Here is a 26,934-nt window from a genome sequence, read left to right as displayed (position 1 = left end):
GCAATATTAAATGGCAGTAAAAAACTCACCTTCACAGTTTGTCTGTTTTTGATCCTGTTCCAGCTGATGTGGCGTCTCTCTATACTCAAGCAGTGCGAGCAGCTCAACACCCCCACAAGCTACAGGAAAAGACAGAACAGAAAGTTTTTTTGTAAGTGGTATTGTTCAGGATTTACTCATCTTATCTACCCATGTAATATCTGTAAATGTAGACCAGAATGAGAGTTATTAAAAACATGCTTATCGCTCAAAATTTGAATGGGTAAATTTGCTCAACCAATGGATTAGAATTCATAGATAAGATGCAACTGAAAGTGGGAAAGTTTGTGGTGACTAATCGCACTTGTACGGTTTGCTTTCAACTTCTGCTTTAACAGTGTCAGTAAAAAGAAGCAAAAGTCAGTGTGGGAAAAAAGGGTTAACCAGAACAGGTAAACAGTTATTATGTTTGAACGGTTTCGGTTTCAGAAGCTCAATGCAGGTGATGCATAGATGTTTTGTTTGTCCAACCTTCAGGCAAGAACTCCAGGAGCTGAAAAGACACCGAAATGCACTCAGACACCATATTGTTACTCCATACTTTCACCCTGAGCTGAAGGAAAATGCACTATTTACAGACGAGGCTAGAACCACCATATGAATATTTAATCGTAATCATTTTATCTACTTGTCTTTGTAACATTTTCTTTCAAATATTGTTTATTTAGAGCAGGGATTCCTAAACTTGTTTATAGGTCAAACCCCTTTGATGTAAAATATTTCTCAAAGTCAAGCAGAAAAAAAAAAAATTTAAAAAAAAATGTAATTTTGAAATGTTGCCTTGCCAATAAATTGAAATGTTTAAGTTGAAGCACTAAAATTATTAACTGGAAATAAATAAAAACTAAAATTGAAACAAGAATAAATTAAACCCAACCAATAAAATTACAAAAGCACATCATGAAATTACTACAATTCAAACTAAAATTAACATGAAAACTAAAAATATAAAAAGAAAAGATAAATCAAATTATTAATAAGAAACTATAATAAAATAACAGTGTTCATCCTGACATTTTAACTTACTTCAGTATATTTCATATTTAAAATTTTTAAGATTGAATTATTAGCTGTCATTAAATGGCTGTGTACGGAAATGCTTAGTAAGCCACATGTGATAATGAATGATTCAGCAGAACAACTGCATATACAAACTGCACTTGCTGTGCTTTGTAAACAAGTCTGTGTGCTCATGAAGAAAAGCCGATTTTAAAATTGCAATTAAAACCACAAATGATCACCTTTCAGTGATGGCAATATTTTTTTATAATCTCAAACTTTATGTTGTAAAACATTATTTTTGTAATTGATACACCTGTAGCAGAAAGGCCAGTGTTTGAAACAAGGAAATCCCCTCACTGCTGTAAGTCAGTCCGCTTCGGTTCTTCTATTGCAAGAACACTTCCTCTAAATGAAAGCAGAAGCGGCAAAGTGATTCAAGACTCATACACCAAAGCAAACACACATGCAATGCAGTTGTATAGTGACTGAGAGAGGACAAAGGCTGCTATTGAGATCCAGGTGGGTTTAGAGAAAGTAAATAGAAGAAAAAAAATAGAAGAAACTGGTTCAGCAGGTAGAACAGCATGAAACGTATTTTTCTGTGGACCTGTTTGCTAACGCATTGAGGTGATGTGGTAAATATTTAATCAAATCATATCGAGGATTTTCGACCTTCTCAAGCTACAAATCGGAGGCACAGGAGCGAGTTTGCAAGGTAAGTCACCTTGAACATTTCTGTCCTACAAGCTTTGATGTCCCATAAGGCTTGCTTTCATTTCGTAGAAACACCTGTTAGACGTCAGTTCACAGCATGAAAGCTAGCAAGATGTGTTTGAAATCAATAAACAGGAAACATTAAGGAAATGCATAGCAAACCTCGACTGAAATACCAAAAAATGTAGAGGCAGTAAGTATTCATTTATATACAGTAGTCAACATTTAAAGTGCATTCATCAAAGTTGTCCTAAGACAAGAACGGGTATTGTTCAAAATTCATGTATAAATTTGATGAAAGGTTTTGATCCACTTCAAATGTTGACTACTGTGTGTGTGTGTGTGTGTGTGTGTGTGTGTGTGTGTGTGTGTGTGTGTATATATATATACACAGTATATATATATATATATATATATATATATGTGTGTGTGTGTGTGTGTGTGCTCTTAGTAGTCTGAACAAGTTTTTATCTGCACAAAAACTCAGATTAAAGGCAATTTATGAAAATTTCACATGCAAAATTAAATATTTGCCTATTTTGCACTTATGGAGAAACGTTCTGTTGAAAGACTTCAGTTTCCTGAGTTACAGGAAGAACTAGTAAAATAAAAAAAACAAAGTGACTGATGCAATATATATAGCTTTAAAACTGAGTTTTACTTGTACCACAAGATTTTTTTTTTTAAATTTCCATATGCTGAGAACAGCTCAAATTCAACAACTTCCTCTTAAAGGGATAGTTTGCCCAAAAATTCTAATTCTGTAATTATTTATTTACCCTCAAGTTGTTCTAAATCTGTATGAATTTCTTTCTTGTGCTGAACACAAAAGAATATATTTTGAAGAATGTGGGTAACCGGACAGTTTCTGGTCCCCCATTATATTTATAGTATTTCTTTAGTATTTTTTTTTTTTAAATCCCTATACTATTGAAGTCAATGGGGACCAGAAACTGTTTGTTTACCAACATTCTTCATAATATATTTTTTATGTCCAACAGAAAAAAGAACTTCTTGTAGGTTTAGGACAACTTGAGGGTGAGTAATGACAGCTTTTTATTTTTGGGTAACTATCCCTTTAAGAAAATATTTTAGCATTGATACTGGAAGCTCACTGGATAATTTACATTGTTGCATGATGCCATAAACATTTTTCAACAATATTTTTGCTTATGTATCAATATATGAAGGTTGTTCCTTTACAGAATTCAAAACTATGGAAAAGAAAAAAATAAACATACACTGACTTTCATATAGTACTTATATTGCCCTCTAGCGGTTGGGGCAACATTGGTTCTGTGTTTTTATTGTGAATTGGTCTAAATAACTGATAGTCAGCTCCACTTCTAGACCTGAAAGGTAAGAGGTTATTGTAAAAGAATCAACTGCCCTGGTCATTTTATGACTTGTGCCAGAAGAAAACGAGACTGGGGTGTAATGTAAGAATTATGTCCTGTTTCAAGCAGAATCTTTACACAGAGTGCCAAATTTGACCAAATTTTGACCAAAATTTGACCAAATTTGAGGGTGTGTAGTAGGCTACCGCACACACGTGTCGATGCTTGCCTATGTAACGTTACCGCTGCACTCCACAATCCATCTAAAGTACTTCTCAAATTCCAATTCAGTTTGTGTCATGGTTTATAGTTCGTGCGGAGTAAAATATGTATGTGCATTTACATGCACTTTAATAGCTCAATATCAGTTGGACTAAAGCAATTATTTACTCGGACCTACATCGTACCAGTCTGTAGCCTATTCTTTACCTTGATTTCTATCGTCATCCGTCGAAATTTTACAAGTAACACTGATTTGCTTTAAAAAAAAAAAAAAAAAAAAAAAAAAAACCCTACAGACGAGTCCGACCTAGAGAGGCGAGCAGTGGCTTGTTAGATATAAGGATGCTGATTGGTTAAATTTTAACCAATAACATTTCGTGAACATGTTCATAGCATTGGCTAAGCTACTACATTAACTACTACATAAACTACATACCGATTTCTCTATCAAAGACTGGCTGAACATGAGGAATGCAGACAGGCAGATGGAAAATCATTTTTTCACATATTAATTTCATAAATGAATAATATAAGATGATACAAATATCAATGTATAGCCTATAATTTATAAATTACAAATATTTTGTTTTGTTTACAGTCTGTGGCTCAGTTAGGGCGGCGCCCCATATTGACCAGCCGTCACACATTTTCCAGAATTCCCAGGCTGTCATAAAATACAAGTGATAACAAATCCAACTGTCCAAAACATTACCATAAAAGCAGTCTATAACGCGTGTCCTATTTTACTTCTAATCTCACATGAATGCTTTAGCAACAATTACCTTGGATGAACAATCCCTTTAACTTCTAAAAGTTCAAACTAATCCTGAAAAGCATTGCCATCTGCAAGGTACTTCTAAAGACCTAAGCCTAAGAGTAGGCCTAAGTGTCTTTCAATGGTCAGAGTGTGTTTTAGGTGTATGAGACATGCAGGAACATCTGTTTGCTTTAAAGTCTTCTTTAAATGAGAATTGCATTCCTCAGAGCTACAGTGTTCTTGAGTAAACATTACCTTTCATAAGATGATATGAATGTTGCCTGGTCTCTGAGGTCTGAGGTCAGATCTTATCATTTGATTTTTATGTTGATAAAGAGACAAACAACTGGACAAAAGAAGTGTTTTTTGATCAATGTTGACCAGGTAATGAATGACTTGCTAGTAATTTATGAAAAAGTTTATGAAAAAGACAAATTTCCAACTAAAATGTTTTAGAAATACATTCCATGAACATTATGAGTAGCGTTTTTATGTTAACGTTTGGAGAGAGTTATAAAAGACCAGATAACTTTTAACAAACATACTGGAAGAATGTTTGTTCATCATTTTTGAGAGATCCTTTCCAAAGTCCTGATAACGTTCCCTGTTAGGAAGAGCTGTAGGATAACAACAGCTGTGTAGTGTGAAAAGTTCAGATGTCATCTACTGTCCCACCACATTCTTTACATGATGAATGGCCTTTCATTGTGAATAATGAGAGAGTGAGAATGAGTGGATGAGTGAATGATTGATTGATGTTTGAAGAAGGAATCAAGGAAGAGGATAGGATCCCTTTCCCAGCAATCAGCACAACCCCTGTATATTCAGCTCTGAGCCATAAAGGACAGAAAACCATGGATTCTCTGACACCTTCATTTGTCCAAACATCTTTATTAGGCCAAAAGATATTTGACAAAGTTCTATTATAATGGGAGATCTTGGACAAAAAGGTGAATAGAGGAACATTTCTGAACTACACTGAAATTATGGCACCCAACAACAGTGATGTCTGAATCTGAAATAAATAAATCTAAACTCCAAATCTACACTAAGTTTGAACAAGCGCTACATAGAAAAGTGCTGAAGTGCATCCTCAAAAAATTCCCACATAACTGCTGAGATGGAGTCATTGGGGCAACAGGAAGACCTACTGCTGACCTGAGGTCATCCTTTGGGGAATTACAGTAAGCTATAAACAGACCCGGAGTATATTAACGGCCACGTCTTACACGAAAACATGGCAATAAATGTATGGGAGAGGATGGGGATTCTTTCTGGGAATAAACATGCTTTTTATACAAAGCAAATTAACTATTTCAATTATTAACATTTAATACTATTGCAGTGAACTATAAAAAAAACTATATTTTTATGTTAACAATATTACAATATTGATGATAATGATAAATTATACACTTCAAAAGTTACGATTTATTTGAACAAAAATACAGTAAAAACTGTAATATTGTGAAATATTATTTTGCTTTAATATATTTAAAAATTTAATTTATTTTTTCAGTATTCTTCAGAAATCATTCTAATATGCGGATATGGTTAAATGGGAAATATTTTTTTTTCAGGATTCTTTAATGTGATTGGTTGATTAGATAATTCCATTAATGAGAAATTGAACAGGTTTTCCTAATAACCCTTTAGGTCAGTGTATTTTATAACATCACTTTATGCCCCTTTTGATCAATTGACGGGTGTCTGTTGTAACATCCAAGGTAAAAAAAAGGAGACATCTAGTCGAGAACATTTACGTTAATCAGATATTGGTTGTGTCCGAAATCACCCCATACCCCCATATCAATATCAAATGTATATCTAGAACACAGTTCCAGTTGTGGGATTGAATGTGAGATTGAATATATGCACTCAACATCCATAATGTTTCAGAAACAAAAGGGTATTTACTCAAATAGTGCCTCTAAATGAGAAGTTTTTTGGATTTTATAATATATATGTCATAGATATGTCAGCATATGTCAATATAAATATATATATATGTATAAATATGTCAGCCTTACTGTTATCCATAAGCTATGTGCGCCAAACAATGACAACATTTGCATTTAGAAAACCAAACCCAATGTTGAAAATGAAAATCAGGTTGAGGTCAGAAACCAACATCAGTCGGGTTCATGTCAAACCGACATTAGTGGAGTAAAAAGTACAAAAATAGTCTTTCAATAAGTGAAGTTAAAGTAAAAAGTTTCCAGAAAAAATAATGCTCAAGTAAAGTCTTATGTAGGCCTACAGTACTAAATGTACTTTGTTACTGTCCACCTCTGATTGAATCCTTAAGTAAAAAGTAATTATTTTAAAATGTAAACTTACATTTATTACCTGATTAAATGTAAAAATATTTTCACTGACAATTAACAATTTAATAGTTTTTTTTACTGATCCCCCCCCAGAAATATACGGTAGGTTTTTACTGATTTTTTTCTGTTACATTGGTGTACAAACAATTTAAAACTATTCTAATGCAGATGGATTGTTTTACCATTGCAAGTGGCTTCATGGCATACATGTAGAAAGTGCTATAAAGACAATCACCACAAGTCTGATACTTCCTGTGGTAACGCATCCTGTGGTCTCGATGTGTGAAAGTGTTGCAGTGTTAAGAAAAGCAGTCACAAACTTCATGTCATTTAATTTTGTTAAGCTTTCTCCTCTACAATGCATGTTCATGATGTATTTGTGGTGAGTTTTTCATAAAATAGGCATATGGAGTATCATTTGTCGTTGCGACGACGGAGCAGGCATGAGGTTAAGCGTGTCTGTGATCTATGCACACCTGAATTAGGGTGTGTTTTAAAGAGTTGCCAAGTTAATATTTATTGAAGTTCCCAAAGGACTATGACCTTAGTCCTTGGGAAAATACAATGGAAGTTTCTCACATTTAAGGAACAAGGACATTAACAGAAGGCACGGTTCTCTATGAAATATTCTTAGCCAAATTGCAAAGAAATGTCTTGCTTTATATTAACAGAGATAATAGATACCTATAGCACTGTGGTAATGAGAAGAAACTTGATGATTAAGTGAGTACATGCTTTTTTTTTTTAGGCGACACAATGACATCATCCAAGAGATGGATGTTCTCCTCTGTGCGTTCTAAAAGTAAGTAGAGTTTATTTTAATTTGAATAAATCATAATATTCTTCATTTTTTTAATTATGATAGGAGCAATCCAGATATTCTCGCATTACAAGGTCAAGAAAAGATTCCTGATCTTTTCATTTGTTCCTTTGACTGCTATAGCTAGACTGGAAGAAGGGGAAAATCCTTTCAGGAGAAGATTATTTTCTTCTTTCAGAGGCGATCGACGTGAACGTGAGTCGCTCAGTTTACACACCTTTCTTTACCTAGCTAAATGTTCTTTGCCTTTGTAAATAGACTGCAAGGCTAAACGAGAAGCGTACAGATGAAATAACACACTTTTAGACACTAGCACAAAGTTCAGCGGTCTGTCTTGGCCTACAGAAAGGACTGAAGAAGAAGGTGGTGTCGAAATAGATAAGAGACGAAGTTTCTCAGATGGAGGACTTGAGACCCACAAAGGTAAAACTTTCACCTTTTGACTTTCATGCCAATGCATTTGTTTCATCTTGTCAGTATGGGGTCAAAATGGATCTGTCTACTTTTGATATGTGCAATAAATCTGTTTTCAGATGTTCATTAAGGCTCCTAATAAGCACTTGTGGTCAATATAGCATAGTACATAAAATGTGTCTACTCCTAATGAGGGGATGGAAAAACACGCCTCAGGAATGTTCTTGTGGATTACTATCAGATAAGACAACCAAGTAGCCTATTATTAAATTAGTTAGCTGCCTTTTTTAACCAGGTAAAAGACTCAAATGTCTTTTGAATGATGACTGCTGTCATTATGTCACACTAATGTTGCCCAAAAGTACTTGCAGTTAAATGCTAAAATATTCTCCATAAAAAAATATATTGATATTTCATAAGGACATAGAAAAGAATAAAATGATGTTGAATGTATAGTCATAATGTTTAAGACACCGTTTTATAGGCCAGCGTCTGAGAAGAAACACTGCACATTCATACTTTAAATAACTGTATAACGAACCTATTAAGAGCAGAGAAAAGAAGCAACTCCCACTAAAGTTCTGAACTCTTGAATCGTCAGTGATTCAGTTCTGCCCTTGACTTCAGTTCACTGAATCGGTTCGTTCAAATAGTTCAGTTAAAAAAATCCGTTAAAATGATTCACCTTTTAGCTTACACATACATCCCTGCCGGGTATTCTTTTTCCCCTGGTATTTGTTTACATTAAGCTAGCCTACTTATCGCTATGTTTTCGTTTACGCAAAATTAGGCTTGTTTGTACATCTCTCTCGATTGATTCACGAACGCTTGCGAATAGGTTCGAATGAACATCCGTTTTAAAAAAGAACAATTGATTCGCAGTTCACGAATCAACAGCAAGCGTACATGCAGGCTGCGTGCGCTCACTCACTCACTCACTCACTCAGTAGTAGCTACCGTGTTCATACTGCACCATCCGTGGGAAAGACTGCCGTGAGACCACGACATAAATATTTACGCAAAGAGATTGGAAAATGAACGAAATTAATATCAAAAGAAGAGGAACGAAGGCAAACTTGCGTAAACACCGGAGTAAGTTCAATCAAAATACGCTTTAGTGGTTCTGTATAAAGAAAATTGCAAGAATTTGTTTAAATTATGGTCTTTTAATCCACATAATGGACCGATAGAAGGTTGCCACCTATTTATAGCCTATTTTATACTTTTTTCTATCTATCTGTGGCTATAAAATGTCGTTTTAGAAGCAAAACGTGAATTTTTGTCAGTTAGGTTTATCGATGGCTATTGACCAAGTTAGTTGAATAGTTGCTGTCACAATATTGTATCAGGTATATTGATGTTACTGGCATGTGGAAAGCTTCTTAGATGAGGATAAAGCAGGTTTAGCAATACTGTGTGTGTGTGTGTGTGTGTGTGTGTGTTTTTTTTTGGCGATATCTGGTTAAGAACTTCTAAAAAGAGTAATGTGGGAAAGAATAAATTACATTTGTTGAAATTAAAATGTACACTGCAGCTGTGAAAACTAACATATGTGGCTAAAAAAATTATTAGTTAGTTATCAGTGCATTTCTGGGAACTTTCCCGAACAATTTTGTGTGTTTGCAATCGATTAATTGTTGTGTTTTGAACTGTCCTTTCTCAGGTGTCTTTCATCCAGGTGAAGATCAACAAGACATGGGAGCCATGAAGAGGTTTAGTACCTTATTTACGTCTTTCCGTGGGAAAGTCAACAAAGACAGTGAGGAAAAGTTATTTAAGTATTGCTTTATAATCTTTACAAACACATATCTTGCTACTTTAGCTCCTTGTGTTTTTATAAATGTAGTTGTATCTTACTTTATGTATGTTTTAAGTGCCAAAAAGCATTTTTAATGAATACACAACAAACGTTGTTATCTTTAGCTGTGGTCGTTGGCTTTATATTGCATATAAAAGTAGTTAACCTTGTCAAAACATTTCACCATGACTCATTCTCCGGTCTCGTAGTGTAAGTAGGGCAAAATGCCTAAAAGAAAGTCTTTCGAACTGGTTTTGACTTGATTTGCTTGCAATGTGCTGTTCATTGGAAATCAATTTATGAAGTCGCGAGGAAGTTCACAAAGTCAGTCAGTGCACACAATTTGCATCTGTTCCTTAGTGCACTTCTTGTCTTTTCAGTTACGAGCTGCAGTTATTGTTCTGTTGTGTATAGAAAGGCACATTGGGGGTTTCTATGGTGAGGCTAGTCAAGCTGGAACAAGACTTTCTGACTTAGTGGACTTCTAAGGTATTCCTGTCAGCGTTGTTTGCTCTCTGTTGGGGGAGGCTGCCAAAAAGCAGGCTCAAAAGGAAATGTTAAGGAAATTCACAGAAGAGCTCCTTCTTAATTTGTTTGGTTCAGTGCTGATTCTGAACAGCCGCATTTTTTTTGGTCATTCAGAAATCGTACGCTTATAAACAGTTGGTTTTTGCAGTATTTGCTCTGCAATGACATGAAAACAGCCCCAGTAAATACATCACCGAAGCTGACGGACGTTTGTTTTTGCAGGAACTAGTAAGGAACCAGATCTACCTGCTAGCACAGAGCTCTCCACCGTGGAAGAAAAGGCAAAGGAGCAGCGCTACGCTAGTGGGCAATTCTTCTTCGAATATCTGGTGGTGGTTCGGCCTAAGAAGACTACAGATGGGATATATGAGCCGCAGATCATTTATCAGTTCCCTAAGGTGACACGGACAAACCGAGTACTGCATGCAGACACATGTATATAATGCCTGAGAGAACAATTTACACTTCAGCTGTGAGAACTAACCCCTCTGGCTGAGAATTTGAATAAGTAACCGTGATTAGTTATCAGTGCTTTCTTACTCTTCAGTAATTTTATTGTAGTTGCAACTATTTCCAAATAGAAATGAGTGAAAATAATTAGATCTATATGAATTAATGAAAGAGATGATCATGTATACGTGGGAAATCCTTGCATTTTCTGTCCTTGATGCATATTAATTTAGTGTTTTTCACTTTGTAATGAGCACAGAAAGATGGAATGGTGCGATTTCAGAGGGAGGAGGAGGAGAAGACGTTAAAGGCGCTCACACTCTTTTGCTTTCCAGAGGGTGTTAACTGGGCACCCCTAACAGAATATCCAAGGTACTGTGACCACACACACATTATTTCTCCCAGCATGCCCTGTGGAAGCAGAAACTGCAACTTTCATTTTCTCTCTTTTTCTCTATTTCACAGTGAAACATTCTCTTTCGTGCTTACAGATGTTGATGGGTCGAGGAAGAATGGATACTGTAGGAGGCTGCTGGTAAATGTTGACTGGTGTTATTTCTCTTATTCTTGCTTGTACTTACGGTTAATGATTTGAACAAATCCCTAACCCTGTTTATCCTGTGTAACCCTGTAAGTGTTAAAGGAGTAGTTCACTTTTGCTGATAATTTATTCACCCCCATATCATCCAAGATGTCCACGTCTTTCTTTCTTCAGTTGAAAAGAAATTAAGGTTTTTGATGAAAACATTCCAGGATTTTCTCCATATAATGGACTTCAATGGGAACCAAACGGTTCAAGGTCCAAATGAGAGTTTCAGTGTAGCTTCAAAGGGCTGTAAACTAGGGCTGTCTTATCTAGGACCCTTTTAGTCATGACTCGAAAAAAGATTTGTTCATTTTGATGAACAAGTTTGAACAGGAGAGTCACGAACGCTCATCACAGAACAGAGCAAGGCGAACATTTGTGCGTATAAAACTCAAACGTTTTTTATTTATTTTTGAAATGGATGATCGTTTCGGTTGATAAGACCCTTATTCATCGCCTGGAAGCGTTTAAAGCCCTTTGAACAGTTTGCAGTTTGCACTGAAACTTTCTTTTGGACCTTGAACCGTTTGGTTCCCATTGAAGTCCATTATATGGAGAAAATCCTGGAATGTTTTCATCAAAAATCTTAATTTCTTTATACATTATTATATATAATTTCTTATATATAATATATTATTATAACTTAATTTCTTTTCGAATTTCTGAAGAAAGAAAGACATGGACATCTTGGATGACATGGGGGTGAGTAAATTATCAGTAAATGTTTTTTTTTAAAAGTGAACTACTCCTTTAAACCTGCATAACAACCGCTAACAACCACCCACATCACTCTAGCAACAAAGCACCATTTTTCTTGTTTTGTAATGCATGAGAAGATGTACTGTAGATGTAAGGTCAAGAAATATATGCATATGCAATTTAAGTGTGTGCTCACTTCTTTTTGGTGTTTTCTTGTTTAGCCTTGTGGGAAGGGTGCTCGCCTGCCTGAGGCCTACTGTATCATCAGTAATTTAGCCTGCTTTGGACTCTTTTCCAAGGTAAAACAGCATAATTTACTGCACAGTCAATGTAAATGTCTTTATACTTCATTGTTTTGATCTGTATTTTTGAAATTTGCCATTTGTCCTGACTACGTATTAATCCAGAGTCTGAAAATTGGTTGTCTAACGTGTTGAGCTGTCCATTGAGCTTAACGCTTCAGTTGATTGAGAAAGTTTTGTTTGTTTAAGTTGAACTTTGTGCAGGTGCTTTTTTTCAGGGTGAATGCTCTCTCATGACTGGAAATGAGTGTTTGTTCAGGACAAACATCAAAGACAAGCTAATATGATCTTAAAGAAATGGACATTCCAAATTTGGGTGTTTGTAAAGTAGTTGTTGCTTATACTTCATAAATATATGGTGTTATTTATATATTTTATCAAAATATATTGTGAAATGTTATTACAATTGAATGGTTTTCTATTTCAATATAAAAGAGTACCCTAGCAACCATTTTGCAATAGCTATATCTCAGCATCAAAACATTGTACATTGTATATTGTACACCTAGAACACCCTAGCAACACCTAGCTACACTAAAGCAACCACACTTAACACCCTAGCAACCACCCATAATACCCTAGCAACTGCCTAAAAAACCATAACAACCACCCAGAGCACCCTAGCAACCATAAAACTACATTACCAAGCCATATTTCAGATCAAAAAAATAGTAGAAACATGGAGTTTGGCTTTTTTGACTTAGACTGTCAACTAGTCTTTAAATATCATCTCATGAACTGTATTCGCAAACAATAGCAACCATATAGAGTACCCTAGTAACCACCTGAATAAATCTGATTTGATCTGATCTGATTTTTGTCAGATCTCAGCACCAGAACATCGTACAGACGTCTTTATTGTCTCGTATGCAATCATGTGCCACACCCTTGCAACCGAGCTGCGAGTTTTGCCACTGCAAGCACATTTTCTCATCACATTTTCTTCTGCAAATGTACATTCTAGTTAATTCCTGTAATTTTCAGCATCATTGCTCCAGTCTTCAGTGTCACATGATTCTTCAGAAATCATTCTAATATGATGATTTTTGTGCTCAATAAATGTAAAACTATATATTTTTCTTATTATTATCAGTTAAAAACCGTTGAGCTGCATGTTTTGGTGAAATAGAAATATTTTGTAACATTCTAAATTTCTTTACTGTCACTTAACTGATTCTGAACTGATTTGAATCCTGCATTGTTTAATCTGTCTGCTTATTGTTTTTTTTTTAGATTTTTGATGAGGTGGAGCAACGCAGAAAGATCTCAATGGCAATGATTTACCCATTTATGCAGAGCCTGAGGGAGGCGGCTTTTCCTGCCCCTGGACACACTGTTAAAATCAAAAGCTTTATTCCAGAAAGAGGCACAGAGGTAAGAACTAGAGATAAAACTACAATTAGTCTTAAGAAACCCTATATAGTCATGCCCATCCTGCATGTTTCCTATGGGATGTTCTTGCATAGAAAATAGCTGGATGCATATATTCATCCCTTTTATTTTTTTTACTCTAATAAAATACAAAAAAAGGGTTTGGTTAAATGCTTGAAATAAGGTCTGTGGTGAATACAAGCTCAAGATATTTTCAGGGTTTATTTTACGATATAAAATACACCCTTACGTGTTGGGGAAGTTGGTAACAAGCGTCTAAATGGGACTACAGAGACCGTCAGGGACATTAAACGTCATCACCCGAACAGGAAAACTTTTGTTACGTGTTTATAATCGTGCTTTTGCAAACTGTTTCAACTCAAACATTTTCAGGGACAATGTTTTTAAATTAAGACTGAAAGAGTCGGCAGAAGCTTAGTGATGGCCGTGATGAAGTCACGTGACCGTGGTGTAGTTAGTTTATAGCCCACTTTTAACTTTTGACTTCTTCCAATTGTATTTATGCTTTAACAATTAATTTTTGAAGATTATCACAATGAATAAATTGTGCAAAAATCAGAAGCTTTTGTAGTGACAGACCTTATTTTCTTGCAGTATCCCAAAAGCCAATGGAAAAATCCTATTGTTTTTTTTTTTTTTTTGTCAAGGAAACCAGGGGGATGTTAATAAAAATATGTAATCACTGCAGCACTCTATTGTACACGAACACCATTTTTTGCCACAATTTTAGTCCTGAAATCATTGACTGAACAATGACTCACACAACCAATATTTTTATTTGCAAGAAATTACATATCGAGGAGAAGTTGGGCAAAACTACACTTTCCATTTCCACTGTATTTACAACAGCAAAGACTGAAAAACTGGTATTTATCAACCATTTCCAACCAAAAAGGAAGTGGAAATTAAATGAGGGTGTAAAATCGTGCGAGAGAATAAAAGTTGGCTTTTCATGTTTTTTTCCCAGTAATTATAAACCATTGAGCGTTAATTACAGTACATTAAAAGGGGGGTAAAGTAATACATATCTAATTCCAAACAAGCAGAGAAGCGGGCAGAGACATGCTATCACACACCTCTTCTGCTCTGTGAAAGCTGCAGGAAATTAAAGTAAGTGAAGTAATAGCTCAGGGGAAAGGGTCAAAGGATAGGGGATTGCCTTGTACAAACTTGACTTTCTGCTTGACTTTTTTCTCCAGCACATTTTCTATGTAACATTCCATTCAAGTGTTTCGCACATACCTTACATTGGTATAACATATGTATTTGTGATCTATCTATTTATCTATCTATCTATCTATCTATCTATCTATCTATCTATCTATCTATCTATCTATCTATCTATCTATCTATCTATCTATCTATCTATCTATCTATCTATGGATTAAAACATCAAACGTGAACAGTTTACACTATATAAAACTAAATTACCCAATTTATATTACTGTATTGAAAACAGTGACAAAAACATTGTTTAGCAATGATTTGAATGAAATCAGTAGATCATTTGTGTAACAGTTCATTGGGGTAAACCATCAGAACAAGATAGCTGAAGACGAATCTGATTCTTTTTGCCTCGAGTCACAAATACAACGTCACAAAAAATGCTTAATTTAGTAGCATCACTACTTTTAGTTATCCCTCATCCTCTTAATGAAATATCTCAAGCTTTTTTGAGCACTCACAGCTCAAGATTAATTGATCCACGCTGCTACAAAGAGTGTTTTAAAAAGTATTTTTTCCCAACTGCAATTCGATTTTATAATCAGTGTTATATAAGATGATGGCCATTTATAATCATAGTCATAATGCTTTGAAAAATGTATATTTGAGAACAAGACTTCTTGTTGTGTTTGTTGATGTTTATGTTTGTATTGTATTTTGTTCTGCTGTGACGTATAAATTTCCCCTGGGGGATTATTAAAGTAAATCAAATTAAACATTGTTTTTATGAAAAAATAAAAACACACATTATTTGGAGGCGCAAGTTAAGGAAAAAATATTTTATAAAGAAAGAATATACTGTAACTGCACACTCACATTTATTTTTTTGAAAAATATACTTTTAAGTAAGTGCAGTTATATTCTATAATTATAATAAAACATCTACCTTTAATGAAGTATAATTGTATCCCTCCATAGATCATCAGTTTGACTCGTCCGACAGACTCCTGGTTGGAGCATGTAGATTTCAGCACATTGTTCAGATGCCTGTCAGATGAGGCGGTGCTCAAGGTCTTTGCTGCTGCTGTACTTGAGCGGAGGATCGTCTTCATCGCCGAGGAGCTTGGGTACAAAAACAAACACACATGCACACACAGGTTTTAGGTATTGCTTTGATTTATATGTATGGGTCAATGACGTATAAGGATTTTCCACAGGCCAATTTTAAAATACTAAAAATAATAATATCTGTTGCAGTTGTTCAAACATTAAGGATGTTGTGCACAAATAAATTCATTTTAAAAATTGAATTTAAGTGATTTCAGTGTTTTTTCATCTGGATGAATTGTCTGTAGCCTTAAAAAATGTCATGTGGTGCGACTGTGATTTATCTTAAAATTGATTAATTTCCTTAACATGCTTAAACATTATTTTACAAGTTCTTAGTAAGTAAAGTGTTTAGAAACCAAGTATTTGCAATTCTTTTGAGTTTTTACAAATAATGATCTCATTTTTTGTTCTATAATTTCAGAGTTGCCTTCTTAAATCTAGTTAACAGATTTATTTTTCCTATAAATCACATAAAACTGATAGAAATATTTTAAAAATATAATTTACTAAAGCATACTCTACCTGTGATTCATATTTCAGCCACAGAAATAATTTTTTTTTTTATTATTTAATACAGTGATTGCTTTTATTGGTCGCACCACATGATAAGTGGTCGCTCCAAATGACACGAAGACCTTATATAGTTAAAATTGATCAAACCCTCACCATGTGTCTGCAGGACATTGTCTCAGGTCATCCATGCAGTTGCTGTTCTCCTGCATCCATTCATCTGGCAGCACACGCTCATTTCCATCGTTCCCGAGATCCTAATTGACGTCATCATGGCACCCACACCATATCTGCTGGGTGTCCAGAAACGCTTCGCAGATCAGGTCACTGACCAGACTGAGGTGAGTGACCAGACTCCTGACACTAGTAAAACATTACAAGGGATTTACATTTCAAACCCTGCAAGCTGACATCTGAATTCATCTACTCACCCAGCTGCTTGTTGTTGACCTATCAGAAGGCAGGAAGGAGACATTTATCAAGTGTGTAAGTTCATGCGAACATCTTAGAGGACATCTTTTATTTTGTTGCCATGAAAAGTGACTGATGAATATAGTGTGGGTGACTGTGTTTGAAATGTTTCTCCAAACAGATGGGAGATGAGGACACAATATTACCTCACAAACTCAAGGAGGAAATCAAGCAGGCCCTCAGTGCCAAAAATGAGAAATCAAGTAAGCAACTTTTCTGTATCCTATTTTATATTAAGTGGAATTTGCTTGGGCAAGCTCTCTCATTGTTTATAAGTCACCATGAAGTCAAAATTGACAATTCTTATTTTAATAGAATATTGCATTATTTATTATAAATGATTATCAAATGATTGGGCCTGGTTGGGATTGGGTTCCTTCAGTTTACACTCGTTCTGACTCTGACATTTTTATGTTTAATCACGTCACTAATTTGGTGAGTGGAGCGGGAATTTAGTAAGCCATCAAACGCGATTGAGACTGGGACAGTGTAAATGTACCGCTGGATCTGATTGTTTTCCTGTCCGACCATGTATGGGCGAGCGAATTAGGGCAAAGTAATGGCAAACTACGTCCACTTTTAATAAGCATGTGACTGCAGTGGGATGTTTACATTCCCCTTTCACTGAATGTTACGACAGATCTGTGCACTTTCCCTTGAGTTGCTAGTTGCTGTTCTATCCTTTTGTTGGTTGTTTGTTTTCCTCTGCCTGTTGGCTGTACTCTATGTGGTTGTATGAACTAGAGCCAGACCGATATTATCGGCCGATATTAGGCATTTTCCAAAATATCGGTATCGGCAGTTATAATGGCTGATAAATGAATATTTAAAAAATAAAATAAAAACAGATGAAACACGCTTCAATCATCTCTCCTTGGCCTGTTATATTGAAAATGTATGTTTTACAATTTGCAGTATGATGTTATCTATTGCTAAATTATGGCTCATCATAGACTAGCTAACCACAAAGCTAACCTAAATAAAGTAATGATTACTGTATTTATAACTAGCATATCTCTAGTTACAGTCCCTGCATTGTAAAATGTAAGTTTTACTTGCGAGGAGTGAACATTTAGACGTAGAGAAAAAGTATCAAACGTATCTTGTGCAGAAAAGTTAGCTTTTCTTTTACACGTGTGTGAAATCCAACAATATTTAATAATAATAAAAAAAAAATATCGGCCGATATATCGGAATATCTGATTTTAAAACCCAAAAATATTTGTATCAGCCTTCAAAATCCTTTATCGGTCGGGCTCTAGTATGAACTGTACGTCACAGGCTAGAGTGGGTTTATTATTTTATTTTATTTATGGCCAATTCCCCTTTTTGTTTGTAACCAGCCTTGGTGTTAGTGGAGCCAGGGTAACTCCTGTATAAGAGACCTCAAAAGAAAGAGGAAACCCGCTTTCCAGTCTTTTTAAAATAGTTTGCAGGGCCGTGTATTGTGAACTTTAATGCCTTTTAACCATATTTATTAGAGTGATGTGAGTGCAGACATTGAACTCTAGTGTGTATTACTTCAAATGAGGTCTGTGTCTTTGTTCACCGGTGGTAGTGCGAACTTAGCCTTCCTTTAGTGTCTTCTCAACTGCTTTACTGGCTCCCGTGCGGATGGCTTGGTATTCCCTAGTTATATGTTCATTTGTTTGATTTATTCTTTTTTTTAGACCAACCACAACCTTCAGTCACTCCTCAATAAAGATTGTATTTTTATACTATCTTTAAAAACCTGTGTTTGTACATTTTATTGGAGTAGAGTTCCCCCCTTGCTCTGACACTTATCTGACACTAGTTAGCCCAAGGGGTGGCGTAGTCAGTTGTACAATTAGGCGTGCCACATCATGAAATTTCATGTCCAAATACGCAATTTTTGATCATATTTCAAGTTAGGAAATCATTATAAAGCAGCCAAAGATAAATTATGAAAACTTGTGATTAGGTCAAACCCCAACAGTGCGTCCGGTATTTTAATTTGAAGTAGCAGGTCATCCGATGACTTTTCGCCTACTATTTTGTTTTTCGACTATGGCTGCATCCAAAATTGTATACTTCCCTACTATGTAGTAGGCAAAAAACAGTATGTGACAAGAGCAGTGTGTCTGGATTCACAGTACTCATAAAAGAGTAAGCAAAAAGTACCCGGATGACTTACTACTTCCAGCGAGATCTGAAGTGTGTATACGGTGAGAGTTAAGCAACGCAACTGAATCTGGAAGGTCACATGATAATGAAAACATGGCGGGATATAGTATGTCCAGATTACATTCATACTATATAGAACAGACTTTTTTAGTGGTTGTGAAGTAATTACTTATTCAAAATAAGTACCTACTCAAGAGAGTATGTGATTTCGGACGAAGCCTGTGTTTTAGGATATAATGCTCAGTTGCCATATTGTTTTTTGCATACTATATAGAAGGGAAGTGTTCGATTTCAGACGAGTTCTTCGTTCGCTTGTCATGTGACAGATGCAATAAACAAATCAGCGTGTAAAATTGACCCACATCGTTTGTGCTATAGTCTAGACATGAATTACCAAATCTTACAAATTACATTAGGGTCTAAAGAGTGTTGCCAGATCTGGAGTCTAACAAATAAGCTCAAAATAAGTTACTTACCACATCAAACAAGCCTAAGCTATCCCAAATAAGACTTTTGGTAAATAAGCCTAAAAACGCAATCCACAACCTGCAATATTTACAAGTGATTTTGTTATGACAAAAAATAGACAAAATGTTATGAGCGAAAAACAAAACACTGTTGTCTTTGCTTATTGGAAATTTCCTGACACACTTTAAACGCTAATATTACATCAGAAAATAGTGGACACCAAAAGGTATGTCACACAGCCGCAAGAGATGCCAGAAACTGAATATAATCCACTCATAACAATGTATAAATGTGGTTTATTTTTCTCACACGCTCATTTTAAACTAATGGTCCATGTGTTTGTGTCATTCATCACTTCAGGTGTTGAGGAGTTGAACCAAGTGGTCCCAGAAGCTTTCCTGCCTTTCTTTATCAAGACTGTGGGCCACTTCGCTAAATACATCGTGCGGAAAGGCCAAGACAAGCAGGGCGAGTTCCAGCGAACAAATTTCTGTAAAGCTATAGAATCCAAGAGCATGCGGCGGTTTGTAAAGCGGTTCGTACAGACGCAGATGTTTGACCTGTTCGTTCAGGAAATGGAACAGAGGCCCGTCTCTCAGGACGGCACAGGTGAGACCCCTTTGGCTTACTGCTATTAGCAGTGATCAGTAAATTAGTAGTTCGACATGCATGGCGTGTTATTGATAGTTCTTTTGTAATTATTATACTTTTAATGACCAATAATTACGAGGCCACGTGGAATATTTGTCACATTGCGAGTAGAGCAATGTGACAAATTTTATTTGGCTAACATCACTATTTTATTAAAACGGCTTGAATGAATGTTTCAATTACTTGTTTCAATACTGGAAGAATCAGCATTTTTGAACGAATCTCTTGAATGAATGATGCAGCGACAGATCATTTTTTAACAGAAATAACGATACTGTGTGTGGTTGAACAGACTGAGAAGCAGCTGTTTCATACCTACACTCTCTGGCTCAGCGGCAGCGCAAACACAGATTTGAAAGTTCTGGTGTCATTTTTTCAAATGTTTAATAGACACAGCAGGATCGTTGTCATTTTAAGAATGAGATCGCGTGGGTGATTGAATCGAGATCTTTTAATGATTTATCGTGCAGCTCTAACTGCGAGACTATGAATGAACTGTGGAGGCAACAGGGTGATTTTGCTTGAGAAGAGGATGGTTGAAATATCAAATGATCTTAAATAGTAATTACTTAATAGTTATTTTTCCTTTTCTTCCAGGATTTTTTGACAAAAAGATTGCTGAATACCAGAAAAAGATGAGAGAGAAAGTCAAGAAACACTAGTGGAAGCACTCACCAAAGTACCAGCTTGTAAATCTTGTGTGAAATACATCGGTTTGTAGTAAAATAATTTTAAGGAATGTAGATAGAATTAAATATCCGATTATTTTTTATTTATGTTCTCATGTGTTCGGATTGTCAGATCTTTACTGCTGTTTGTCATTTGTGTTGGGGTCTTGTCGGGTCTCGGGGGGGTAATGATTTTGTGATAAGCTGCTGTATTTATGTACTGTATGTAAGGCTTGTTTTAGCTAGAAACGTTTTGACTAGAACAGAAACTGAGCCAGTGGAAACATGCCGAATTGAAAAAAACATACATTTCTAAATGCATTTTAAATGGAAACCACAATGGAATTGAAGATTTCATCTCCATAGATCATCACAAATTACTGTAAAAGCACTGAAAGATGTCCAAATTTGCAATGTGTTTATTCTAAAATTAAAAGGAAAAAACATTTACTTTAAAGTGATTATTTCGCATTATTATCATTTGTGACGTAACTATGCTGATAAAACTTGTCACATATTTATACATGGTTATACAAAAAGTCTCCCTTGATATTTTCAAAACATTACATAAAAGCATGGCAAGAAAATGTAACATCACAGAAGCTTCTCGTGATCATGAATATTCAGATTTGTGAAGTGAATGTCGGCTGCGGTGTTTGATGTCGGACGCAAGGTGGGAGAGTGTTTGTCAAATGGTACCAGCCAGTAGAGGAGAGCGTTCTTCATGAAGCACATGCTCTCGCTCTTCATAGTGAGGATAATCGTAGAGATGGTTACTCTGAAGTACAGGCTGAACCCTCAGAGTGATTTTCTGGTCAAAAACACGGTTTGTTTCAACTTTATGTTAAACTACAATTATGTATAGACAAAAACATACAGAATTTAACATACAGTGTGTGTATGTGTTTAAATAGTATGACAAGATGACTTATGAACTGGTGATCATACCTGGAAATCATGCATGTACGTGAAGAAAAAGCAGATGAAGGAGAATGCCAGAGACCACTCTGCTGAAGCACTGACCTGGTGCGGTATAAAACCCTGAAATACAGTACAGTTTACATCTACACATATCCATTAGCAATGCTACAGAGCTGCAGTTGTATACATTCCTGGGCAAAGAACTTTAAAAAACTTTTGCTGATAATTTACTCACCCCCATGTCACCCAAGATGTCCACGTCTTTCCTTCTTCAGTTGAAAAGAAATTAAGGTTTTTGATGAAAACATTCCAGGATTTTCTCCATATAATGGACTTTATTGGGAACCAAACTGTCCAAATGAGAGTTTCAGTGCAGCTTCAAAGGGCTTTAAACTACACCAGACAATGAATCTGGGACCCTTCGAGTCATTACTCGAAAAAAGATTTGTTCATTTTGATTTTGAGTTTGAACAGGAGAGTCACGAACGCTCATCACAGAACAGAGCAAGGCGAACATTTGTGCTTATAAAACTTAAACTTTTTTATTTATTTTTGAAATGTCCGATCGTTTCGCTTGATAAGACCCTTATTCATCGTCTGGTGTCGTTTAAAGCCCTTTGAAGCTGCACTGAAACTCTCATTTGGACCTTGAACCGTTTGGTTCCCATTGAAGTCCATTATATGGAGAAAATCCTGGAATGTTTTCATCAAAAACCTTAATTTCTTTTCAACTGAAGAAAGAAAGACTTGGACATTTGGAAATAATTGCACAAATAATGTAGATAAATGACCTCGTAATAGCCTTCCCCTTTATTTTCTTGAAACGTGTAAGCTGTGTGGGTAAACTTGCAGTCAGCTTTTTAACAGGAAGTTGTTCAACAGTGTTGTTCCACCCATTTTTAACAGCTTCAAATAGTTCATGAGTAGTTGAAAAATCCAGTTCGAACTCTCCCAGTTCGTTTGAGTTTAATTCTGAGCGACCAAATATTCCCTACACTATTCAAGTCTAGGCTCTGACCGGGCCAAAACATGAGCCTGATGGGCTTGTTCAATTTGGGTAGGAGCACTATCTTGTTAAAAAAATAACATCTGACCATTCCTCTTTAGATAACTTTTCATTTTTGGGAAGCAAGCCATTCTCCAATATTCTCGTGTACTCCAAAACAAAGCATTAATTGACTTTTCACAGTGAAGTTGCTCACCAATACCAGCAGCTAAAGGCTCCTCTTCCTCTATCCTTCACTGTGCTAGAGATGCATTCATTATTATATTTCTCACCAGGCTTTCGAAGACAGCGCTCTGGAGCATCATCAAGCAACTCGTGTTTTATTATGATGTGGTAGTATATTTGAAATATTAAAAGTAAAGCACATCATCTGTCTTACTCTCTCCCAGTGTAACTTATTAGGGACATCCACACCAGGCAGGTCATCATACAATAGCACAAAGGATATGAAAACTGACAAGTCAAAGAAGCAGAACAGGTATAAGTATTGGCACAACTGGCGAATTATAAATAAATATAGACAATCATATATTGAGGAAAGGATACGTGTGATTATGCTAAAGAGCGTCCACATTCCCACAGCCATACGTGCCCATAGAATTCCTCTGCCATGGAAACGCGGCTGCATGCGGTATGACATGCCGGTCTGAATCAGGATATACAATGTCCCAGGGCCGAAGGTCAACCCCGCCCCAAAAAGGTGGATGGATATCATATCTGTTTTCTGAAAGAATAAAAAAACAAAACATTACACTCACAGTTTCAGAAATGAAAACATTAAACAGATCATAGTATCAAAAGTGTGTGTTTCACCTGGAAGTTGGCCACAACACACATCCCTACAGTGCTGAAGATGCCCATAAGGAGGCCTGTGTAGTTCAGCAGCTGTAAGCCCGACTCAGAGGCCGAAATTAAAGCCTCAACTTGTTTATATCGTACATACATGGTGCCCAACCCTGCAAACACACAAATGGGAGAGCAAGAATTCTCTCCATCCTCCCAAAATATCCACGCTGACATTTTTTTTTTAAATAAGTTTTTACAAAAAATAAATCAAACATATATAATAATCTCCCCTTTAGAAGTTGCATATGTTTTATGTGTGTTGCTTTTGGCCTGATTTGACTGCAATGTTACAAAAAAGTTGTAATATTAATCATTTTGACTCCATTTTTATACAAAACATTTAATTTTGTAATCATTTTGTTGAGATTTTTAATTTACAAAGCATGGGTGCAATGGATACATCTGCCTTAATAAATTCTAGTTCATATTCATCCAACTCCATTAAGTTATAATTGAGCTGTTAATATGTCAAAGATGCTTGAAGCAACATTTCAAAGTTTTAGGTGGATCATTTTCTGAATAATAACCTAAAAGTATTACAATTATCCCTGCTCTCTCTTATAGCCATTGGACTGTACTATACTAAAACATAAAATTTAATGCATCAAGTTACATTAAAAGTTATTTATTCCATGGTCTGTCCGAACACTCGATTCTGATCTGATTTATGTTTTTCTCTGAATACCCGATTCTGATTGGCTGGAAGGTAGACTGTCTAAAGTGGACCATCAAAATAAAGTGCTTTGATACTGTATCGCTACATTATATTTCTCAGTGACGATGAGGTTTTGGTTTTAAATTAGTTAAACTCACAGCTGCGATGTTAGGAGACGCAGGTAATTCACACACTAATCTCTCATTTCTCTCTATAATGATTTAAAATAAATATAATTCATTCATTCAAATAAATATAATCTTCCACACTACTTTAATCTCTGTGTCTGATTAAAAGCAGAACGCTAATCTAACCAGTAACTGACAAAACTAACCATCATTTTTACCCTTCTGATCACATATTGTGCCGCAAACATCAACACTTCAACTATACAAACACCATTAATATATATATATATATATATATATATATATAAGTTAACTTATTACTGAACTAAAACCCTTTGGTAGCAATTTGAAGCAAAAATTCAGAACTCTAGTGGAAAAATTGCACGGCATTACCTAAGAAAGCTGAGATTGACAGCATGAAGCCAAACACACAGCGTTCAGGAACCTCAGTGCCCGTGTCACTACAAGCAAAATGAGAAATGCAAAGTATGACAGATGGAAATAAAAACAGATTTTGAATCAGTCAGCTAAATCTGGAAGAAAGAGGTGGTGTTTCCCAGAATGTTTCTGATCTACAACCACCAAACTCTTAAAAGCAAATACTATAGTATAGTATAATATACACACAATACTATAAAATTCATGATTTTTCACCCTATACATCCCAGGTATTCATTCTAGGATTGTCACGTTACCAACATTTCTGTAGTAAGTACTAATACCAGCCAAAATTCAGGGTTTTTTTCCTTACTAATTTTTCTTAAAAAAAAAAAAATTCTAGATTGCAAATAAGGAAAAACCCACAGTTGTGTTAAAACATAGTTAAAACATTTTAACCAATCTTTTTATTGTTTTTACAGCAAAAGCAATCGTTTTAATCATTTTTTAAAAACATTTAACCATAAATTAATAAATAATACATTAAAAGGTTGTAATTGGTACTGAAGTACAGATAAAATGCTTATCACAGACCATTTAAGTCTTAAAGGGATAGTTCACCCAATAATAATTTTTTTTGTCAATTATTTACTGACCCTGTATGGATTTCTTAACACAAAAGAATATATTTTGAAGAATGTTGGCAACCAGACAGTTTACACTAGCCATTTTCCCCCATAATATGGACGTCGACACCATACCGTTTTGTAAGTGACATTCTTCAAACTATACTCTTTTGTGTTCAGCATAAAAAAGAAAATGATTACAGAATTTTCCTTTTTTGATTGAACTATCCCTTAAAAGATGCAGTAATCTTTCAGGATCTTACCTTATGTATGGAAAGAGCAGGTCAGCATGGCCCAACATGACCGCTGTGGCATAAGAGATGAGGAACGTAGCAGATGACCATGTCACCAGAGCCACCGGTAGAGCACAAAGCCCCCGCTGAAACCACCACATACTGCCCTCACATAGGACCGGTCTGAGCAAACTCACTTACTGAGGTCACCAACATGAAGAAGAATCACTAACACATGAAACATGGAGCTAAAAGGTCAAATCAACCCAACATGATGATACATCTCAAGGGGTTAATCCTAATAAATTCTAATATAATATAACAGATAAACAGAGAATGTTACACACACATTGAAGACAGGATACACATCAATACTGAACAAAACCAACACTCTTATTTCCTCATGCAAACAGAAATGAGGGGACGACAGGTCGACTGAGGCTCAGCATTACCAAACGAAAAGGAGATGAGCATCATCCGAAGAAGCTGAATTAGTCACACAGAAGTTATTGTGCACAAACACAGAAAAATAGAGTCGAAACATGTTAGAAGCTCAGAGGGGGTTAGTGCCCGGGGAATCTGAAGTCTTACACTGGTCCGGTGTGTTTTTGTGAGATGCTCTCCCTAAAGTCCTGTGACCGAAGTCAGCTGACACTCATTCAGCGTGATTTCACTTTCTGCACTCAGAGAAATGAACACACACACACACACACACACACTGACTGTATCCTCTGCACACGGTCACCTCTGAAAGCCGGTGTGTTAACCACATTGGAAATAGCTCAGAAATGCTACACTGACAGTCTAAAGTTTGGAATAATTTAAAAAAAATTAATGTTTGTGAAAGAAGTCTCTTATGCTCAATCTATTTGATGAAAAATACAGTAAAAAAAAAAGTAATATTGTGAAATATTTCAGGTTTGTTGAAAGCGATTATATCAAGTTTTATAGGCCTGTTGTACAATAAGTTCAGGGATTTTATTTTAGATTAAAAAGGCTTTCACTGTGGTCAGAAAATACTATAGGCTGGTTAGTAACTGCTCCACAATGCAGATGATTCATTTGTGAAGTAATGTAAGATAAACACTGTTCATTTACCAAAAAAAAAAAACAGAGTAATACACAGTTGGAGATTAATAAAATACCAAAGTGGTTATGAAATTCCAAATACATGACTTAAAGACAATATGAATTGGTTATTTAGAATAAAGACAAGTTCACACAAAGAACGACAACTATAAAGATAGCTATAACCCGTGAACTCGAACTAGATCGATGTACTGTACTCCCATTTACGAGCTCTAACCGTCACATAGCCCGCAAAACCATACAAAACAACAATGGTTTGTTTACATCTAGCTCTATTCCTTGCGCTCAGGTAGTTTGGCGTGACTGGCCTGGAACGCTACAAAGTCGTTTTTACGTGCTCAAAAACCTGCTTGGGACTCAGCGCGCGCTGCGGATCGGATGTCGTCTGCCTCATGAGTTCACTTTTCAAAAAACTTGCTGATAATTTACTCACCCCCATGTCATCCAAGATGTCAATGTCTTTCTTTCTTCAGTCGAA

General features: G+C 35.7%; 3 protein-coding genes across 5 annotated transcripts in view; 2 read left to right on the top strand and 1 right to left on the bottom strand.

The window, feature by feature from the left end:
• spag17 (sperm associated antigen 17) overlaps positions 1-1,756 on the top strand; it is an 18,611-nt gene extending 16,855 nt beyond the window's left edge. The window contains exons 37-39 of the mRNA XM_089119799.1: positions 64-151; positions 378-431; positions 517-1,756. Of these exons, the coding sequence (XP_088975925.1) occupies positions 64-151; positions 378-431; positions 517-640 (266 nt within the window). The 3' untranslated portion in view covers positions 641-1,756. The remainder of the gene's footprint in view (positions 1-63; positions 152-377; positions 432-516) is intronic.
• dennd2da (DENN domain containing 2Da) lies at positions 1,602-21,035 on the top strand. 2 transcript variants are annotated; one of them, XM_039664467.2, is made up of 16 exons: positions 1,602-1,756; positions 7,147-7,200; positions 7,342-7,413; positions 7,564-7,641; positions 9,296-9,391; positions 10,181-10,356; positions 10,668-10,780; positions 10,874-10,943; positions 11,915-11,992; positions 13,229-13,369; positions 15,530-15,678; positions 16,341-16,512; positions 16,607-16,657; positions 16,764-16,845; positions 19,616-19,864; positions 20,504-21,035. In XM_039664467.2, exons 2-16 carry the CDS (start codon positions 7,155-7,157, stop codon positions 20,566-20,568), a joined length of 1,638 nt encoding a protein of 545 aa, XP_039520401.2. In that variant the 5' UTR covers positions 1,602-1,756; positions 7,147-7,154; the 3' UTR covers positions 20,569-21,035. The 2 variants fall into 2 exon arrangements, with proteins under 2 accessions (XP_039520401.2, XP_039520418.2); XM_039664484.2 differs by lacking the exons at positions 1,602-1,756; positions 7,147-7,200; positions 7,342-7,413; positions 7,564-7,641 and adding an exon at positions 8,566-8,724.
• On the bottom strand, positions 20,976-26,934 carry dram2a (DNA damage regulated autophagy modulator 2a). 2 transcript variants are annotated; one of them, XM_039664509.2, is made up of 8 exons: positions 25,959-26,934; positions 25,398-25,595; positions 24,524-24,591; positions 23,315-23,457; positions 23,048-23,225; positions 22,881-22,954; positions 21,523-21,615; positions 20,976-21,385 (listed from the first exon to the last, which is right to left on the bottom strand). In XM_039664509.2, the coding sequence occupies exons 2-8, from the start codon at positions 25,526-25,528 to the stop codon at positions 21,263-21,265; spliced, it is 810 nt and encodes a 269-aa protein (XP_039520443.1). In that variant the 5' UTR covers positions 25,529-25,595; positions 25,959-26,934; the 3' UTR covers positions 20,976-21,262. The 2 variants fall into 2 exon arrangements, with proteins under 2 accessions (XP_039520443.1, XP_039520453.1); XM_039664519.2 differs by lacking the exon at positions 25,959-26,934 and adding an exon at positions 25,820-25,952.

The sequence above is a fragment of the Pimephales promelas genome, chromosome 14 (genome assembly GCF_988280905.1).
Source record: "Pimephales promelas chromosome 14, fPimPro1.hap1.1, whole genome shotgun sequence".
Classification (NCBI taxonomy): Eukaryota; Metazoa; Chordata; class Actinopteri; order Cypriniformes; family Leuciscidae; genus Pimephales; species Pimephales promelas.
The sequence above is the reverse complement of the archived record's forward strand: the minus strand, read 5'-3'. Positions and strand labels throughout refer to the sequence as shown.

Bases quoted from the DNA above. Each gene is read 5' to 3' on its own strand.
- dennd2da (XM_039664467.2), top strand. From the start codon at position 7,155: ATGACATCATCCAAGAGATGGATGTTCTCCTCTGTGCGTTCTAAAA. The intron at 13,370-15,529 runs GTAAGAACTAGA...ATCCCTCCATAG, and splicing joins TTCCAGAAAGAGGCACAGAG to ATCATCAGTTTGACTCGTCC. The intron at 16,846-19,615 runs GTAAGCAACTTT...TCATCACTTCAG, and splicing joins TGCCAAAAATGAGAAATCAA to GTGTTGAGGAGTTGAACCAA.
- dram2a (XM_039664509.2), bottom strand. From the start codon at position 25,528: ATGTGGTGGTTTCAGCGGGGGCTTTGTGCTCTACCGGTGGCTCTGGTG. The intron at 22,955-23,047 runs GTATCCTTTCCT...TTGACTTGTCAG, and splicing joins GCTCTTTAGCATAATCACAC to TTTTCATATCCTTTGTGCTA. The intron at 21,386-21,522 runs GTATGATCACCA...GTTTTTGACCAG, and splicing joins CGTACATGCATGATTTCCAG to AAAATCACTCTGAGGGTTCA.